This window comes from Teleopsis dalmanni, chromosome 2 (genome assembly GCF_002237135.1).
Source record: "Teleopsis dalmanni isolate 2A chromosome 2, ASM223713v2, whole genome shotgun sequence".
NCBI lineage: Eukaryota > Metazoa > Arthropoda > Insecta > Diptera > Diopsidae > Teleopsis > Teleopsis dalmanni.
Window position 1 is genome coordinate 166,070,202 of NC_051847.1, and position 18,670 is coordinate 166,088,871.

Genomic DNA, 18,670 nt, shown 5'->3' on the forward strand with positions numbered 1-18,670 from the left:
TATTTTTTATTTGTACTTTAATTCGTTATCTTCATTTTAAGCTAAAACTTATTTCTAACAGATTAGTAGAAAAATTATAATAATTAAAAATGTAAACAATCAGCGCTATCGGTGACAAAGTCTGCGTACAAGAGTTTAAAAAACGTCGAAATATATTATTTTTTAAAAGATTTTACGTTTTTAGTAACTTGTTGGATAAGCTTTCTTTTTTATGACCTCCATAAGTCGTTTTGGTATCGAATTGACCAGCTTTCATCGTTGCTTATTTTGCCCTATTCCGCGTCTCTTACGTTCTTTAGCATTTCTTTGAGGGTTATATTGTATTCACGTACACAACGCTCCAGTAAATCCTACAAATTTTCTATAGAATTCAAATATGACGATTATGTGACGTTTTGATTTACTTGGGCACATTTTAAAGCAACCAAAGCTTTACAACTTCTGCAGTGTGCTTTGGGTCGTTATCTTGTTGAAGTAAGTAATTATTCTGTAACCCCAACTTCTCGGCACTGCTCCTTAAATTGCATTTCAAAACATTTAAATAATCAACTTTATTCATTATCGACTCAATAAATTTCATTTTTCCCACTCCATTACTCTCCATACACCCCCGCACTATTACTCCTCCACTACCTTGTTTAATTGTTAAATACAAATCTTCATTATTAAAGGCAGTACCCGGGTTTCGCCATATAATCGTTCGACCTTCAATGCTAAAGAGACAAAATTTGCTTTCGTCTGAAAAAATTATGCGTTTCCAAAATTCTGGAGACTTATTTAAATACTCCCTTGCGAATGCTAAACGCTTCATTCTAATAGCTTTGGAGATAAGCGACTTGCTTCGTGCAAACCGGCCATTGTAGTGGTATTTTTTTAATATTTCGTGTACAGTATCCACGTGAATTTGCCTCTGGAATGTCTGGTCAATATATTTATATAACAAAATTCCAGTTAGACGAGGATTATCTTTCTCTGAATTAATAATGCTGCGGGTTTCTCTTGTTGACAGCGTGGATGGACGCCCAAATCTCACCTTCGAGGTCAATAACTCTGTTTAGCTATAGTTGTTCACTACTCTTTGGATAGAAGAATGTGACCGCTTAACGATTTGACCAATTTCGCGATACATTTTCCTTTTTTTCCATAGATCAATAATAATACTGCTCTCACTGATAATAATTTCTTTTCCTTTATTGGTCATTATAAATTTAATTACTTTTTTATCATTAAATTATAAAATAAGTGCGTGGGATTGTGTATAATGATATACTGGTTCAGTAAACATAAAGCACGCCAAAGTACCACTGTTAAAACTTCGGGAATTCCCCTTTATATGTTTTGTACACAGACTTTTTCTGCCGCCGATAGTGCTGATTTTTTACATTTTTAATTATTATAATTTTTCTACTAATGTGTTAGAAATAAGTTTTAGCTTAAAATAAAGTCAACGAATTAAAGTACAAACAAAAAATAAAATTGATTTAAAAAATTTATTTATTTAATAATTTTTTATATGTTGAAACAAAATTTACTTTTTGTACGCAGAGTTTTTCTGCTAAGTGTATAGTCTACAGCTTCCATAAGTACTACAGTGTACCAACCCTTGTAGTTGTAATAGTCAATTAATCCTGACTTCTGAGGATGCACTTTAATGTGACAACCATCTGAAACAAAAAAATGTACATAATTATTTCTATATCACTGATACATTATGGGAACCCCAATATATTAAAACCACTGATACAATCACAAATTGTTGTTTCATTTAAATGGCACTGGTTTAAATAAATTGACTAAATTAATTCCCAGACTTCAGTGCAATATTCTTTTAGAATTACGCATACATCTGATTTCGACACTTTGAAAAGATTGCCCACAGTTCTGCACTCCACGGATGAGCCACTGCAATGGAATTGGTTTGCGAATGTTAGAATTTTTTTTTTTTAAATTTTTGACCAAATCGCACAACTCATAAAAAGTGTCCATTGTTATTTTAAAATTTTCCTTGAAAAGTAATGCACCTTTTTGGAACTTCTACTTCTCAAAAAGTAGTTAATCGAAGCTGAAAACAAGTTTTCAGTTTATATCGTGTTAATATCGTTATATATTTTATCTACGTCCAACCTTTTTATTTCTTTTCAAATAAAATATATGTTGACAAATCAGCTGCTTGAAATGAGAAATATGAAATAAATAACAACGAATGTAAACGATTTCAAATCACTGATTTGAAATGAATCATTTAGGGCCAGCGTAAACGTACTATTACTGTCTCAATGCGTCTCAATGCGTCTCAATGTCTCAATGAATATAGCTCTTTTATTTATTTACATTTTACTTATAAAACATATGAAATATATATGAAATTTTTGCCGTTTCCCTTGTGGGAAATTTATTTTTAAGGGTTGCCTTCGGCATTTTTCGTCTTAAGGCTCAGTTAGTTGGTACGTGTCGTAAGAACTTAAGTCAAAGCGAAATGCACAACCAACTGAAATCTGCCAAATGTGATTTTTGATAGGAACAAAATAAACAAAAGCGGCTAACTTTATTTGTTTCGGTCCTACAAAAATCTATCACCCCGTTTACAGGAGCCGTAAAAGTTATTTTAAGACTTTAAAATCAATTTTAAGGTCGTATAAACACCCTAAACTGAATTTTGCTTAAAAGCACTTTAGCTTACTAAAAGGAGTTTAACATCACTATTCGTAAGAAACATCACTTTTAAACACCTTAAAAGCAGTTCAAGGTTTGAATTGTCAGCTATTAACAGTCAATAGGTACAAATAATTTGAATTTTATTACAAATAACACTTTGTCAACAGTATAATAACCAAAGAACTAAAAATATGGAGAAAAAGAGAAATAAAAAGAAAAAATTGGATAAAATAGGAAGAAAAATATTTAATTGAAATATTTACTGATAAAGAAATAATTAAATTGTTGGACGGAAAGAAATATAGAAAGGACACAATATATGAAATAGTGAGAAAGCGGAAAAACAGCGTGAATGGAAAACCAAGAAGCGTAAGCATAATGAAAATATGGTGCATAGTAGCAAAGAGGCGATTGAAACTGCATTTAAAAGCATAGTTGCACCCCACAATCTAAATTAATGAAAAACATTCTTTTTCTATTCTCTATTTTAAGGGGTATGGGATCGAATCAGCATAATACAAAGCAACTGAGCAGCAAAGGGCTAAGTTGGGGGCCTATTCCACGACTCAAAAATTACAATTTCAATGCTGAAGACAGCAGCCCTGTCACCAACCTAGGCTACTTAAGGCCACTCACTTACTGTAGCTGAATATTTAACTTATTAACAGCTCAAATAGAATAATAAACAGAACTGATCTTTTGTTGACCACACCTGCATGCCCACGGCTTTCGGGGGTGCCTAAAATCTCTAGAGCGCGCGTTACAGGTAGCGGATAAGGAATGCTTCCCAGATATGGGTGGTAGGAGGGAAATGAAATACCTCCCGCAGACCAAACAGACCGGAGATGGGAAACTTCGTTATCAAATTCCAGACATAATATACCCCTTAGTCCCAGGTTATGATCGGCGTTGCATACTTGGTGGACAGGAGGATACAGAAGAGAAGGCGGCGGAGAAATCAAACAAATCAACGACTTCTCTCAGACTTCAAAAGCAAGTTACTGTACGATAAAAACAATCCTTGAGCTCATCTCTCTTAAAACCACTGTTCTTTTTTGAAACCTAAATGTTTAATGACATAAAATCAAACATTAACGGAATATCTAATCCAAGTGGTAGCTACAATTATATACTAAATCTCCCTGCCATGGCAGCAAGTACAACGGTTTTGGAGGTGCAAAGTTCAAGTCACGAAACATTGATGAATGAAACCGAAACGATTCGAAGAAACCAAAACTAGACAGGTTTAGGAATAAAAGAAGACTTATATTTCGGAATATGGAATGTGCGAACATTAAATGTATGTGGAAAGCTGGAACAACTACGAAAAATACGTAAACAGTTTAAAGTTGATAGGTTGTCAATACAAGAATATTAATACAATACAATTCTGACAATGAAAGCCTCTTTTATACTCAGACAAAGAAGAAGGAGATATCCACCAAAGGGAGATTGGTATTCTTATGTCCTCAAGTATAGCTAAGTGCATACAGGAATGGCATCCTATCAGTGACAGATTGATAATACCAAAACTGAAAACTTGAACTCGTCGAATGGTTATTATTAATTGTTATACACCAACTGAAAAGGAAACAGATGACGTTAAAGATGAATTTTATAGTCAACTCGATGGAACCATAAATAAACAAATAACAAATAAAAATATGCATTCTTTCGGAAAGCTAAGTATCTCTAAAATCTTTAGCCAAACTCAAATTTGGTCTGGGAATGCTTTCAACTTCTCAATACCCTAGCATCGAGAAACTATGTTACTCTTATGTGGGTACCGGGAGATGAAGAGCTTGAGGGCAATGATATAGCAGACCTCCTAGCAAAAAAGGGTGCCTGTACTGCTTTCATTAGCTCAGAGCCCCTTTGCGGGGTAACAAATAGCTTCAGAAATAACTTATTATGTGAACGGGAGAAACAACAACTACTTGAACACTTGAGAGCCCAAACAGGCATGCTACAGTCAAGAAGATTCATTGATCCTGAACACATCAAAGTTGATGCTATCCTTGGCCTTAACAGAAACGATATTTAAATCCACACTGAACTTCTTATAGGACACTGTAGACTTAATTACTACATGAAAATTAAAGGTGGAAGCGGAATCTTAGTTCCAAATCAAGATTTATAAATAGTCTAGAATTGTTTTAGTTGGGCCTTATAGCACAATAGATCTATTGTTCATAGCCTATTGTTTAATAATAAAAATGGTACTGGTACTGCTACCTAAAATGACAATTGGCAGAGACTTCTCGAGCTATGGTCTTACATAAGCTTGATTGTAGACGGAACATTATTCATTCATAACCCACTTTATAAGATAAATTGGAAATCTCCAAATAGATCTGTGAAAAACCAAATAGACCACATCCTAATTAACAAAAAGTGGAAGTCACCGCTCCTAGATGTAAGAACCAAAAGGGGAGCAGATAATGGAAGCTACCATTACCTCGTACGAACAAACTTTAGAATAAAATTGACAGCCATTAAGAAAAAAAAAAACAAAAGACAAAATAAAAAACAAAAGACAAAAAAAACAACATAAACAAACTAAAAGACCTCCAGCATGCATGCCTAAGAGCCGCCTACGAAGCTATGAGAAGTACAAATAACAGCAATCAAAACGACATGGGAAAGTTGTTTTTGGCTATAACTCTTAATTTATCTTATGTCGCTTATAGTAACAAATAGAACAAATTAATAAGAATCTAATATAATATTTACTAAAATATATCCAAATAATTGTTTTTTTTTCTATTAATTAGTTATATGAGCGAATATGAATTTGCGGTTTTTACGGTGTACTCGGTATTGAGAGAATTTAAATTTGGAGGGTATTGGAGGTTAATTGACGATTAATTTCCTAATAATTGACTAGCAAATGTTAAAAGTGTAATATGATAGCGTAAGAAAACATATGTTTAGTTCCTCTTTCAATAATTTTTCTTTACTAAAAACTAGTGATGAAATTAAAATTTATTTATAATATGGATAATGATAATGGCCTTGATTTTGTACCAAATAAAGACGATGAGTTTGATATTGAAATGAAATGATTGTTGGAATAAACAAAACTTTCGACAGTGAAGACGTCAATGGCGAAGCGCCTGTAATAGAACTACAAAGTGCTGCTTAAGATGATTTTTATGGTAAAGATAGCACAGAATGGTATATTGAATGAAATGTTGGTGCTCTCGTACGCCAAAACAATGATATACGTTATAGTGGTCAAAGAAAATATTCTATTCCAATTCAGATGTTTAAAAAATTACTCACACCAAACACATTATACACATACACATTATCTCTAAAACGAACCGTTACAAAAAAGATTTAGTTTATAAATGGAATTTGGCTTGTTCTAATAAAAAACAAAAGGTTTAGAAAGTTGCTATTGAAACTAAATTAGATATTAGAATAAATACCATATTCAGAGCAGCTGTTTTTTAAACCAATCTGTACATAAATATAATTTATCTGGTTTGATAATAGATGAAACCTTCCGTTCGCAAAGTGATAAAGCTGCACAAAATTTATATCCCATATTCACACAATATCCTTTACAGAAGAATTATATACACAAATAGAGAAAAAGTCAGCTATACCACGTGAAGTGAATCAAATTAAAAATACTGTTATGATATATACATCATCGTAGAGTTCTGCTTGAAGGGAGCCAAACCACTGGCTATAATTGGGCTAACATTAGTTGCTATTGTTCAGTAGAAATCTATTTCATGTAACACATATTTAATCAAATATATTAATAAAGACAAAATATAAAAAGCCAGCATGCAAATGTTATTTTTCTACATTCCATACAATATTTTATCGATAGTTTTATTAGCAAAGTTAGACCAATGTATGAAAACCAATAGAACCGAAAGTAAAAAAAATTTTTTTAATGTATCGTATATAAATACATTAACTCCAAGTAAGTAATATTTACAATACATATGTAAAACGAAATATATGTATGCCAAGACTCATGAGGTACAAATGTAACTATCCGGACCACGTGCCCTATGTAGAGTTAAACAATTTTTAGTAGTGCAGATTATTCTTCGCCATAAAAGAATAGAATTATACGTGATGGGGCTCTAATTTTTATATTAAAAAAACATCCTTAAATTGTGTTTACAACAAAAAAAAAAATTATAATACACATGTTAGCTTCTTCAATGACAGTCTAAATAAATTTATAAAGCAGAATAGATTTCTAGAACTGAACAGTGGATTTTCGGTATTTTAAATTTCTTTTAGCATAAATAAAAATAATGCAAATCAATTATTAACAACCAACTTATAATTAGATTCTTCTAAATATATCTGATTCTCATATTCTACATCAATATATAGATCTGATACCCACATTTTATCCGCCAATATTATAACATTGAATTCTTAACAGATTTGAGTACTATTTAAATTTATTAAAAGTACAATTACAATATATTGTATTAATATCAGATTATTAAGTATACAGAAATCTATACGGACAAGTTGTTTCGCAACAGTTGTTAAAATATTGAAAAAAGTGTAATATACTATAAACTGTTTATTTTTGAAAAATATTTCCTAAAGTTAAAAGGTTTTTTTTAACATACATTTTCAATCTTAATTGTGTTTATAACTAAAGGAAAGTTATGTCGCAATTTATAAATTAAAAGCTGTGGTAAAAGAAAAGGATTGTGTGATTTAATATAAAGTAAATGGTCCTATTTACTTTTCATCTGAAAATAAAAAATTTTATATGAATATTTGTACTACACTTTACAATAATAAAGATCCTACCCTCATCTTCATCATCATCCCCTTCACCATCTTCATCGTCAAACATTTCTTCCTCATTATCATCATTATCCTCATCATCTTCCTCTTCTTGTTCAACCTATAATTAAGATTTATATACAATTGTTTAGGACGTATATAATTAGAATTTACCTCTACATCAGGTACCAAATAATATTGTAGGGGATTTGGCCAGAGGTCGTCTTTTATTAATTCTGCAATTTCATCATTAACAGGATCACTATTATCGGTAAACCAGTCAAAGAAAGTTTTATATTCGGAATTCCTCTTCTTTTTATTGTTAAATGGTTTTGATAATAGGTGTTTTAATAGATTCTTTCCTTCCTTCCAAGTGATAGTAGTACTTGTTGAAGAGGGACATTCGTTATTGTCCGCTGTATATATAAATTTATCATTTCTTAATAGTAATTATATAGTGACTGGCATATTTCACTTACAACCAGATCCAAGATGAAATTCTTTAGAAAGAACTTTATTTTCAAAATAAGGATTTTCTTCAAAATAAAAATGTATGCGATAACCAGATTTAATATCTTCAAACTCTTCAACCTCTAATTTGTTAAGAGCATGCAGGCATTCTTCTTCTTCTTCATCGAGAATACCAGAAATTTGTGGATGATTTATAAACTATAATCCAAAAGAATAATATATTTGTTTTAGCTACTAAATAGTGTATTTCTATCGTAAATTCGAAACACGTATATCACCCCGAAAAAAACAAAAAAATAAAATAAAACAAAACCGGCATAATAAAAAAAGATGGCAATGTAGCAGCAGAAATGCCATCTTTTGTGTGTGTACACAAAGCGCCACGCCGAGTACACACACAAACACATTTACATTGTAATAAAAGAAAAAACGTGCAGAATTATGTATATACAAGAAATAGAGAAAATTTGCAAATAAAATTTAAATTGAAATTAACAAAATTTTACTTGTAATATTATCTACTTATAGCACCTTTGTAGTTGGTACTTATAGTAAATAGTATGGGATAGAAAAATAATTTCATAATTGAGTAACGAACAACTTACCGCTGTTACCCAAAAATTAGGGATTCTTTTAACCAAGTCACTGCGTTTTTCGTAGCATGGCTTGCGAAGTTTGTTGTATTTTTGTTCAACTTTAAGGATTTCTTCACTAGCCTGCTCGTTTAACTCATCAATCTCATTCTGGCAAGCATCAATTTGTTCTAGTGCTTCTGCTTCCTCTTCATTATTTGTTACTGCATCGGCATCATTGGACAACTTGGGGCGCTTGCTAGGTACGCTCGACATATTTTATGAGGATTTTAATAAAATTTTAGATAATTTATAAATATTTGCGTAAAAACACAATTTTCACTATAAGTGTTGGTACAGTTGATTCTCTATAACTTAAACGAATAAAGCGCAATTTGCAATTTTCTCAATCTTTCCTTTTCCTAGAAAGAACCTCCGTCCTCGCACGACTGTTGCAAAGTGCTATCGAGAATGAATGCAAAGTACGATGTAAACCGGCAAATAAAAAGATTAATCATAATGCCAAAATGGCAGCAACAGCAGCTAGTGTTTTTCACACTATATTTATCTCTTACTAACATTAGCTAGCAACTTATTTTCTTTTTGTGTCTAAACGCAACACCAGGCGCCATTTTAAAATTTTCGTGTTTGGCGTTTGTTATTTTTTAACATCATTTTTATTTCGTAGAACTTAAGGTTTCATTATTTTAACAAATAATATGAAAACATATTAATTCTTATAAAAATATTTTATTTTTCCTATTAATCATATATTTAATACAGTTTAATGCTTTACTTGAAGAGAAACAAAAAGCCTACGTATATATATTCGTACACATATTCATTAGCAATTCAACTAAATTACCTGATTATCAAAACAAGTACGTAATATTTTGTTTTATATACTTTATTTTTTATTTTGAACGCAACAAGTTCATTTACAAGTTCAATAACAGTAAAGTATGTAGTTTGTTATATTCTAATAAATTTAATTTGTTAAATAATAAAATAATTAATAATATCCGCTGCTAAAATTCCATCAGTTTAAAATGCATTTAAAACTTTTCGTGAATACCTCTTTTTATAATAGGTTAATTCGTACACGTACATACAGTACAACTTAAGTAAACCATTATTTGAATTTCATAAGCTCGGTATCCCGTATTCATGAAATAGTAAGAAATGAAAATTTGAGAGAACAATGTGTCATTTTGTAATATCACGAATTGATTAAACTTTATTTTTTAAATTTTTTCAATTATATTTATTTTTACTTTTGTTAAACAGGTGATTTATTTTAATCCTTCACATAAAATATACCGCAAAATATTTTGCTCATACTTTTGTAACATATACAGTTTGTAAACATTGTGTTTGCAAAACGAAAAAATGTGATAAATGTTTATTAAATGCACAATAAAAACGATCTCATTTTGAAATACAAAAAATTAATTTTTTTCACCATAGTGAAAATTTTATAAAACGTTTAATAAATTAATAAATATAGTTAAAAACTTTTAACCACAAATAATAAATAAGTGCAATAAATAAATAAATAAATATAAATTTATATACATAATTTTTAATAGCTGGCAGTGCCGCGTTATTAAACTGACAGTTCAAACGCACGTCATCTCACTTTCTCTATACTATATTTTTCTCGTTCATACTACAAACACCATCACCATTGAGGTTGCAATCTTTTACTTTGGCCGCAAATTTTGATGTTATAGCGTAAACGTAGAATAGTGGAATTTTTAGTTAATCTTGTGTGAAACAAACGTCTATATATAATAAAAATGTCTACAGCAGATCATAAAATTGGTGTAAATACAAATTTACAAAAGCAAGATCTTGAAAATTTGGTAAGATACAAACTGAAAATATTGGAAAATAGTAATTCATGGTAGTAAAAGCAATGATTGATAAAAAATTTGTGAAAGTGGTGAGGGGAATGACGCTAAAACTAATGCCAGAATATAATTACGTTAATACAAAATTTCTTATAATATGTTATGTTTAATAAAAGTTTATAAAAAACGGATTTTGTGAATTAGTATATATTTAAATGTTTGATGATAAAAATAGGATATAAACCACATAAAAGGGCAGCACGTGGCCACTACAGCGTAGGGCTACGGCATATACTTTTCTTTCTACTACAAAAATCTGTTAATATATTTGGTGTAAATACCGTTTGTGAAGATCTATTAATCAACTTTTTTGACCACAAATATACAAACAACGAAGCAACGTTTTATATACGCTCCATCTGATGCAATACAAAAAACTAACCTCATTTCAACTTGTTTAATTGTTTCTACATGCAAAACATACAGTTTTACATTCTTTAGAAAATATAAACATTTAATCCATATATCTAAAAATGAATAAAATTTGTTCGGTCAAGTTTTCTTTCTTTGGTTTATGAAACAAAACTAGTAATTAATATAGTTAAAGGAAATAGGGTGCTGATTTATCTGTTGCATGTGCGGACGTGGCTTGTTTATAAGTTATAAATGTGTCTTAACACAACTACCATTTTATTTTAACAAAACTGTTTCTTGCTAAATTATTACCATTTATCTAATATTATAGGACGTTACCAGTCTAACACCATTGTCTCCGGAAGTCATTTCCAGGCAGGCTACCATAAATATTGGTACAATTGGGCATGTCGCGCATGGTAAATCAACTGTAGTAAAGGCTATTTCTGGTGTTCAAACTGTTCGTTTTAAGAATGAACTAGAGAGAAATATAACAATTAAGCTTGGTAAGTTAGAAATTATTTAGTTTTATTTCTTATGAACAAATGAAATGTTTGGTTATTTACTAAATATTATGACTGTTTTTATATTTATATTTATAATTATATTTGCATGCTTATAGAAATATATGTGATAAAGAATTTTTATATCAGTATATATTGGAAATGTTATATTTGCTGTTTTAGGTTAACATTAAATAGGTCTACTCATTGAATAATTATTGTTCATTATACATCAGTTCTTTTCGTTGGTTCGAAAGTCTGGCAAAAAAAACAACAAGTTACTGGCCTATACTGGCCGAAATGCACGCAAAACAACAACACTATTTCCTCTACCTCGGCCAGTATAGGTATACTGGCCAAACACATCGGCCAGTAAAAAATAGATGTTTTCAACGAATAAACGAACTATTGTAAATCTTTATTGAAAATTCCAACGAATATTGCAATCATATGTCAAATATCATTTCTACACAAAAATTCAAACAAAATTGAAAAATTTCATAAATTGAAAAATTTGGAAAAAAGAAAAAAAATTTTTTTTTTTTTTTTTTTTTTTTTTTTTTTTTTTTTTAAATTTTCATCATTTTTACCATTTCTTTAGTTCTGTATTCATAAAAGTAATATAATTCAATTTATATGAATTATTTTTATACAAAATGTAATTTGCTTTTTGCGAAAACATAACACTTGACAGATTGCAACAGTGATACCAATGTCTCGCGTAACCAATATAGGTCAGCATGCATTTTTTGCCATACTTGCGAACCAACGAAAAGGCCTATTTTTGCTTTTCTTTGTTCAACTAACTTATTTTCTAAATATATATTATATGTTGATATAATATATCCTTCTCTATAAGCATATTTTATTAATTATTAAATAACAGGCCAGTATATTATATTTAAATTTGAATTTTTTTATATCATTAAATTAATAACCTATCTCATATTCCAATAAATTTTTGCTATTCGTATGCACCACTTTACTTATTTGGTCATTATTAATATATATAAGCATTCAGGTATAATATTAAAGTTAATAAATAAACTATATTAACAGTTCGTACAGATTATAATTGATTTAATATAATTGAAGTGGGATCTCTTAGATAGATGTATTATTAATATAGAACAGTGAAATCCAAGAGTATGCTGTAGTGCGACCTATACTTATAATAGCGTTTTACCACTGAAACAACTGAATCTCGTTTTAAAATAATATTAAGTTGTAAATTTGTAACAGTAACTGGAGTCTAAAACAGAGTCGTTCATACAAACTAAATTTTTGAATTATGTTTGGGGCCCCTTATCAATCTCTTAATATTATTAATATTAATATACATAATTTTCTTAAAACATAGATATAATATCGGGAATCTATATCACTGAATAATTTTTGATAATGAAGAAAATGATATTCATTAACAATTTTTTTTTTTTAAGTTTATTAAGTTTGGCTTAGATGAAGCTTACTTATGTTTTAAAAATTAGTTATTTACGTTTTTCTTACTGATTTATTTCATTAAATATATTATATGTTTCTAAGAATAAATACACATTTTACATAGAAGGGAAACATTTCCAGAACTTATGTAGTCAGTTAATAGAGATTAAGCATTTATTGTCTTGATCTCAAATAGCTCATGTATAATGTTTTTTGTTCAGATTAAAAACTTTAATTATCAGATAGCATTCTTACAGACTGAAGAACATCGCTGTATCGATATGTTTTCGTGAAAATGATCATTAATATGTATACTTATATGGTCTTCGATAACTTCTTCATCGCATTACAATATGTTAATAAACTTCAGATAAGCTGTATTCAAAATAGTGTGAAGGGTGTGAAACTATTTTTTCAGGGCTTTAATGATGATTAAAAAAGATAATTATTAATATTAATTGGCATATAAGATTGGAAATAAAATTGAAATTATAACAAGTTAGTCAAAAAGGAATAACAATTATATATGAATACAATTAAATTGAATAAACTCTTGCACAAATTAGCTATTTTGTATATAAAAAAAAATGAAATCATTTAGAATTATATATGTTAAAAAAAAAAAAGTTTAATTTGAATTTATTACGACGGATAAGTATTTGGTGCTATACGTTCTGCAATTTCTTCATTCTCTCAAATGTCTTCAATAATTGCTGGTTTTTAGATGCATAATATAGATTGAAATTAATACAAGTCAAATGTAAAATTTCTTATTACGATGTTAGTATCTTTATATATCTTAATTAATTAGAATTCTTTTCCTATTTTTGTATACTCCAGCAATTAACGAATTTTTTATATTTTCCTCTTTATTTTTATTTATCAAAACGATACTAAAACGTGTCCACCACTGTGCGAAATTTGCAGAACGTATAGGCCAGAAAAATCTTGAAGCTTTATTAAAGTCGAGAGAATCACTGCGCGAATATGAAAAACGCGTGGAAGTCAAACTGCAGAAATTGCGAATGGAGAGAAATAGAAGTAGAAGCTTAAGTGTTGATATATCAAATTATGGCGATAATCCTAACCGAATTCATTCAACTAGCCCTAGCAGTGGGTATGAAAGTTTAAATGATACCATATCAAATTATAGTAATGATACTTACCAAGCAAAACCAATAACACGTGCTGGAAGAGATATGCGTGCAGTAAGATTAAGAAAAATACAGACTGAAAATGAAGAAAAAAATAAGCAAAAGTTAATTAACGTTTTCGAAATTAAAAAGGGCCAGAAACGACGATTGTCTGAATTATCTACTTGCAGTGGCGTTGACACAGATACTAGTTCTCCAATTAGTAAGCGTCATAAGATCGAAATCGCCATAAAGAAGGGAGAATATATTATTGAACGTATTCTGTCATTAGAATCAATCAATACTGAACCTGTATTTTTTGTAAAATGGTTAAACTATCCTCATAGCAAAAATACTTGGGAAACGTTCAAGAATCTTAGTGAATGTACATTATTGGAAAGTTTTATTGATGAACAATATAAATATTTTGAAATTGTAATTTCGAATTTATCGAAGGAAATTAAAGTAGAAATTGAGAGTAATGCACTTCGATTTGATATATCCGAAATAAATATTAATGAATTAGATGAGTATGAACCAATATTCATAAAAATTGATTTCATACTACTATCACAATTTCGACAAGCAGGTTCCAAATCTGTGAGAGAACAGGAAAAAATTCGAAAACGTCTTATTCACAACATGCTCTTAGAAAAATATTATATACGACGTAAACAGCAATTACTCAAATTGAAGGCATTTGAAGAGAATGTTAATTTAATAGAACCAAATGCTCCTATTACAGTTGAAAATAATGTGGATTTAGATGTTATTGATCCAGAATTTCATTATATAAAAGAAAGTTTTGCTGGCGAAGGTGTTAATGTGTCAACAGATCCTCCTATTAGCTGTAATTGTGACGGTGCTTGCATACCTGCAAATAAGTGCTGTGCACGTTTAGCTGGTAGTCTATTTGCATACGAAAAGAACGGTCGTCTACGTTTACCTCAAGGTCAGGCTATATACGAATGCAATAGCAAATGCGCATGCGATGAATTTTGTACAAATCGCGTCATTCAGCGTGGACGCCAAAATAAACTTTGCATATTCAAAACATCTAATGGTACAGGTTGGGGTGTTCGCACCGAACGTAAAATACTTAAAGGCGAATTTGTCTGTGAATATTTTGGGGAAATAATTACTACCGAGGAGGCTAATATACGCGGTAAAAATTACGATGCTATTGGGCGCACTTATTTGTTTGATTTAGATTACAATACCGCTGCAGAAAGTGTCTATACAATTGATGCGGCCACATACGGAAATATCTCGCATTTTATAAATCATTCCTGTGATCCAAATATAGGAGTATTTCCATTTTGGGCCAATAATTTGGATGTGAATATGCCACGTTTAGCATTTTTCGCTTTAAGACCGATTGCAGCCGGAGAGGAATTAAATTTTGATTACATTAGTGCAAATATAAGCGAAAATGAATATGAAAATTTATCAAGTGCAGAAAAAGTTTCATGCTGCTGTGGATCGCAGAAGTGTAGATTGTTATTATTCTAATAAATTTATTACAATTTAATGTTAAAACGTTCACTGCCTACAAAATAATGTTTTATTACTTAATGTTTAAGTCTATGTAAAGTCTATAAAATATTTTTTCTCTATAATGTACAAACTATATTGAAGTGATTATAAGACACAATGTAATATATTATTACATACAATTAATAGAGCTTGAATTATTGTTTGAAAACGATTTGTTTGTATTCGTTAATTTTAATAAACTTATAACACTTAAAATAAATAAGGGTAAAAATTGAAGTTATAAATGTACATGAACTTTATTTAAATGTTTTGTGAAATTTAAGAGAAATAATTTTTTTTCTCTTAATAATAAGGGACTTATTCATTAATTTTTTTATATTGTTCAAACTATTGCCAATATTAAGTTAGTCAATATGTTTGTAACCCAGTCAAGGAGATATCAAAGACAGCAGAACTATGCATATCTAGTCTTGAGCATCGTGGTGAGATGAATCAGTTCAGCTTAATTGAATAAAAATTAGTATTGAAACTTTAGAGGCATTCAAACAGATGAAATTTAAATATGAATGAATTGGTTGAGTATCATGTAGCGCGCATACCAAAATAAACTGGTGAATATGCTTATATTTTATTAAATATTAAAATATATTTCCATTTGGTTATACTTTTAAAAGTTTATTAAAGCTATTGCATTGAAGTGTATTGCATCTAGATAAATTAAGATTTTACGTTATATAGGTTCACCAACATTAATAAGTAATTTTATAAGCGTTGAATTTATCAGCTCCAAACAATCAAATTTTATAAAATTTATAGTTTATGCTTAAAATTAGATTTTAACATCTAGGATTTATAAGAATTATTAAACATAAACTAGACAGTCAGCTATATATAATTTATAACAAATATAATAGACTAATACCTTAATATCTGCATAAATTAAATTTTTTTTACCACAATCGTTATGTTAAATATATATTTTTGATTATGTATCATTTATTTTAAAGAAATTATAAAAATTCTTAAATATTTTTGTTTAAGGTTACGCAAATGCCAAAATTTATAAATGTGATAATCCAAAATGTCCACGACCTGCTTGCTTCGTTTCTGATGGCTCTAGTAAAGATGACAGCTTCCCTTGTGCGCGTCCAACCTGTTCTGGACGTTTTAAGCTTGTGCGTCATGTAAGTTTTGTTGATTGCCCTGGTCACGATATTCTCATGGCTACTATGTTGAACGGAGCTGCAGTTATGGATGCTGCTTTGTTACTTATTGCTGGTAAAACTTTCCATTAAGGGTCTATTAACTTTCATATAATAAATAAATATTATAGGTAATGAATCCTGCCCTCAACCACAAACGTCAGAGCATTTAGCTGCCATAGAGATTATGAAACTTAAACAAATTCTTATACTTCAAAATAAAATTGATTTAGTAAAAGAGAGTCAGGCTAAAGAGCAATATGATGAAATAACTAAATTTGTGCAAGGGACAGTGGCAGAAGGCGCACCAATTATACCTATTTCAGCTCAATTGAAATATAATATCGATGTAATTTAACTATAAATATGATTTTTGATGTAATTTATTATGTTTTTGTTAACTAGGTGCTATGCGAGTACATCGTTAATAAAATACCAGTCCCCGTTCGAGATTTTAATGCACCACCAAGATTAATTGTTATTCGTTCATTTGACGTAAATAAGCCTGGCTGCGAAGTAAATGATTTAAAAGGTGGTGTAGCTGGCGGTTCTATACTTTCAGGTGTGTTAAAAGTTGGTCAAGAGATTGAGGTACGACCTGGTGTTGTTACCAAGGATGGTGAAGGAAATATTACCTGCCGGCCTATATTCTCGCGCATTGTATCATTATATGCTGAACAAAATGAGTTACAGTACGCCGTACCTGGTGGACTTATCGGTGTTGGTACTAAAATAGACCCAACATTATGTCGCGCGGATCGTTTAGTTGGTCAAGTGTTGGGAGCTGTTGGGCATTTACCAGAAATTTACATTGAGCTGGAAATTTCTTATTATTTATTGCGAAGATTATTAGGTGTGCGTACTGAGGGCGATAGAAAAGGAGCACGTGTAGAAAAATTACAAAGGAATGAAATTCTTTTGGTAAACATCGGTTCCCTGAGTACAGGCGGTCGTATATCGGCAACAAAAGGAGATTTAGCAAAAATTGTTTTAACAACGCCTGTTTGCACAGAGAAGGGTGAAAAAATTGCATTAAGTCGTCGTGTAGAAAAGCATTGGCGGTAAGTTATAATTTGTAATGTAAATTATATCATTAAACTTATATATTTTTATTTGTTTAGTTTGATTGGTTGGGGACAAATCTTCGGAGGAAAAACAATACAACCTGTACTAGATAGTCAACCGACGAAAAAAAAAATCACAAATTCTGACTAACTTATTTTATTAACTATATATGTTTAATGAATTGTTTAAAAGAAGTACTGTTACTTCACCTAAAGTATATAGATTATATATGTAATTTTTGTACCAAAATATCCAATAGTGAATATACAATTTGGGAACAGAAAGTTTTGTTTTTAGTTTATAATTACATTATTTGAATTCAGATTTTATTAAAATATAACATTTCTATTCTCAAATAATTATGCAGTTGCGTTGTTATTACTTTCGTTGTTTTACATAATTAAAAAAAATAATTAACAGAAATAACAGTAAGATAGTTATCGGTTAATAAAAATGCTTCGAAAAATAACTAATGCAAATATTTGATATATTTTTTGATTGACATATATTATTCTTACAAATCTCAAAATATATTTATAAGGAAATTGGTATTAATACAACTAGTAGCATTATACTAATAAAATTTTATTTTACTAAATTAATCATTTAAAGACCAGTATTTCTATGTTTCCCTCTTTAACTAGCTAGTGAGGTCTAAGTGATTAGTGCTCTTTATTCTGCGTATTGAATCAAATAAGGTGACCAATTGTAAAACTTCTTTATTTATATGTTGAGTTTGTTTAAAAGCATAAACTGCAGCAATCGCTTTTATGACGTCTTGAAATTCTTTAAACGTTTCGCGTACGCTTAATTATAATGACATTACTTTAAGTGTTGCTTTCTCGCAACTGTGTCGTGTGTCCATACAGGTTTTAAAACTTAATTGTGAAAAATAATTTAATTTGTATTGATAAAACTAAGTACATGCCAATTAGTATAGTTCTTGTTTTTTTTTCTACCTACTCTTTTCTTCGTAGTTTGACATCTAGAGTCATGACTAAGTATTTTGTTGTATTAAGGTACAGTATTTGATACTACATGAAAATCTCTATCATTTATTTAAATGTGTTTTTAACCGGGCCC

The 18,670-nt window shown here is 29.8% G+C and overlaps 2 protein-coding genes across 3 annotated transcripts; one reads left to right on the forward strand and one right to left on the reverse strand.

Moving 5' to 3' along the window:
• Window positions 1-7,207: 7,207 nt before the first annotated feature.
• LOC119679804 (protein SET) lies at window positions 7,208-9,099 on the reverse strand. Its single transcript, XM_038092352.1, has 5 exons — window positions 8,511-9,099; window positions 7,914-8,103; window positions 7,609-7,850; window positions 7,459-7,555; window positions 7,208-7,397 (listed from the first exon to the last, which is right to left on the reverse strand). The coding sequence occupies exons 1-5, from the start codon at window positions 8,751-8,753 to the stop codon at window positions 7,387-7,389; spliced, it is 783 nt and encodes a 260-aa protein (XP_037948280.1). The 5' UTR covers window positions 8,754-9,099; the 3' UTR covers window positions 7,208-7,386.
• A 989-nt stretch (window positions 9,100-10,088) lies between these two features.
• Window positions 10,089-18,041, forward strand: LOC119678354 (eukaryotic translation initiation factor 2 subunit 3). 2 transcript variants are annotated; one of them, XM_038090139.1, is made up of 6 exons: window positions 10,145-10,342; window positions 11,076-11,250; window positions 16,362-16,598; window positions 16,654-16,871; window positions 16,928-17,583; window positions 17,644-18,041. In XM_038090139.1, the coding sequence occupies exons 1-6, from the start codon at window positions 10,277-10,279 to the stop codon at window positions 17,735-17,737; spliced, it is 1,446 nt and encodes a 481-aa protein (XP_037946067.1). In that variant the 5' UTR covers window positions 10,145-10,276; the 3' UTR covers window positions 17,738-18,041. The 2 variants fall into 2 exon arrangements, with proteins under 2 accessions (XP_037946066.1, XP_037946067.1); XM_038090138.1 differs by lacking the exons at window positions 16,362-16,598; window positions 16,654-16,871; window positions 16,928-17,583; window positions 17,644-18,041 and adding an exon at window positions 13,618-15,515 and having other exon boundaries at window positions 10,089-10,342.
• Window positions 18,042-18,670: the final 629 nt, after the last annotated feature.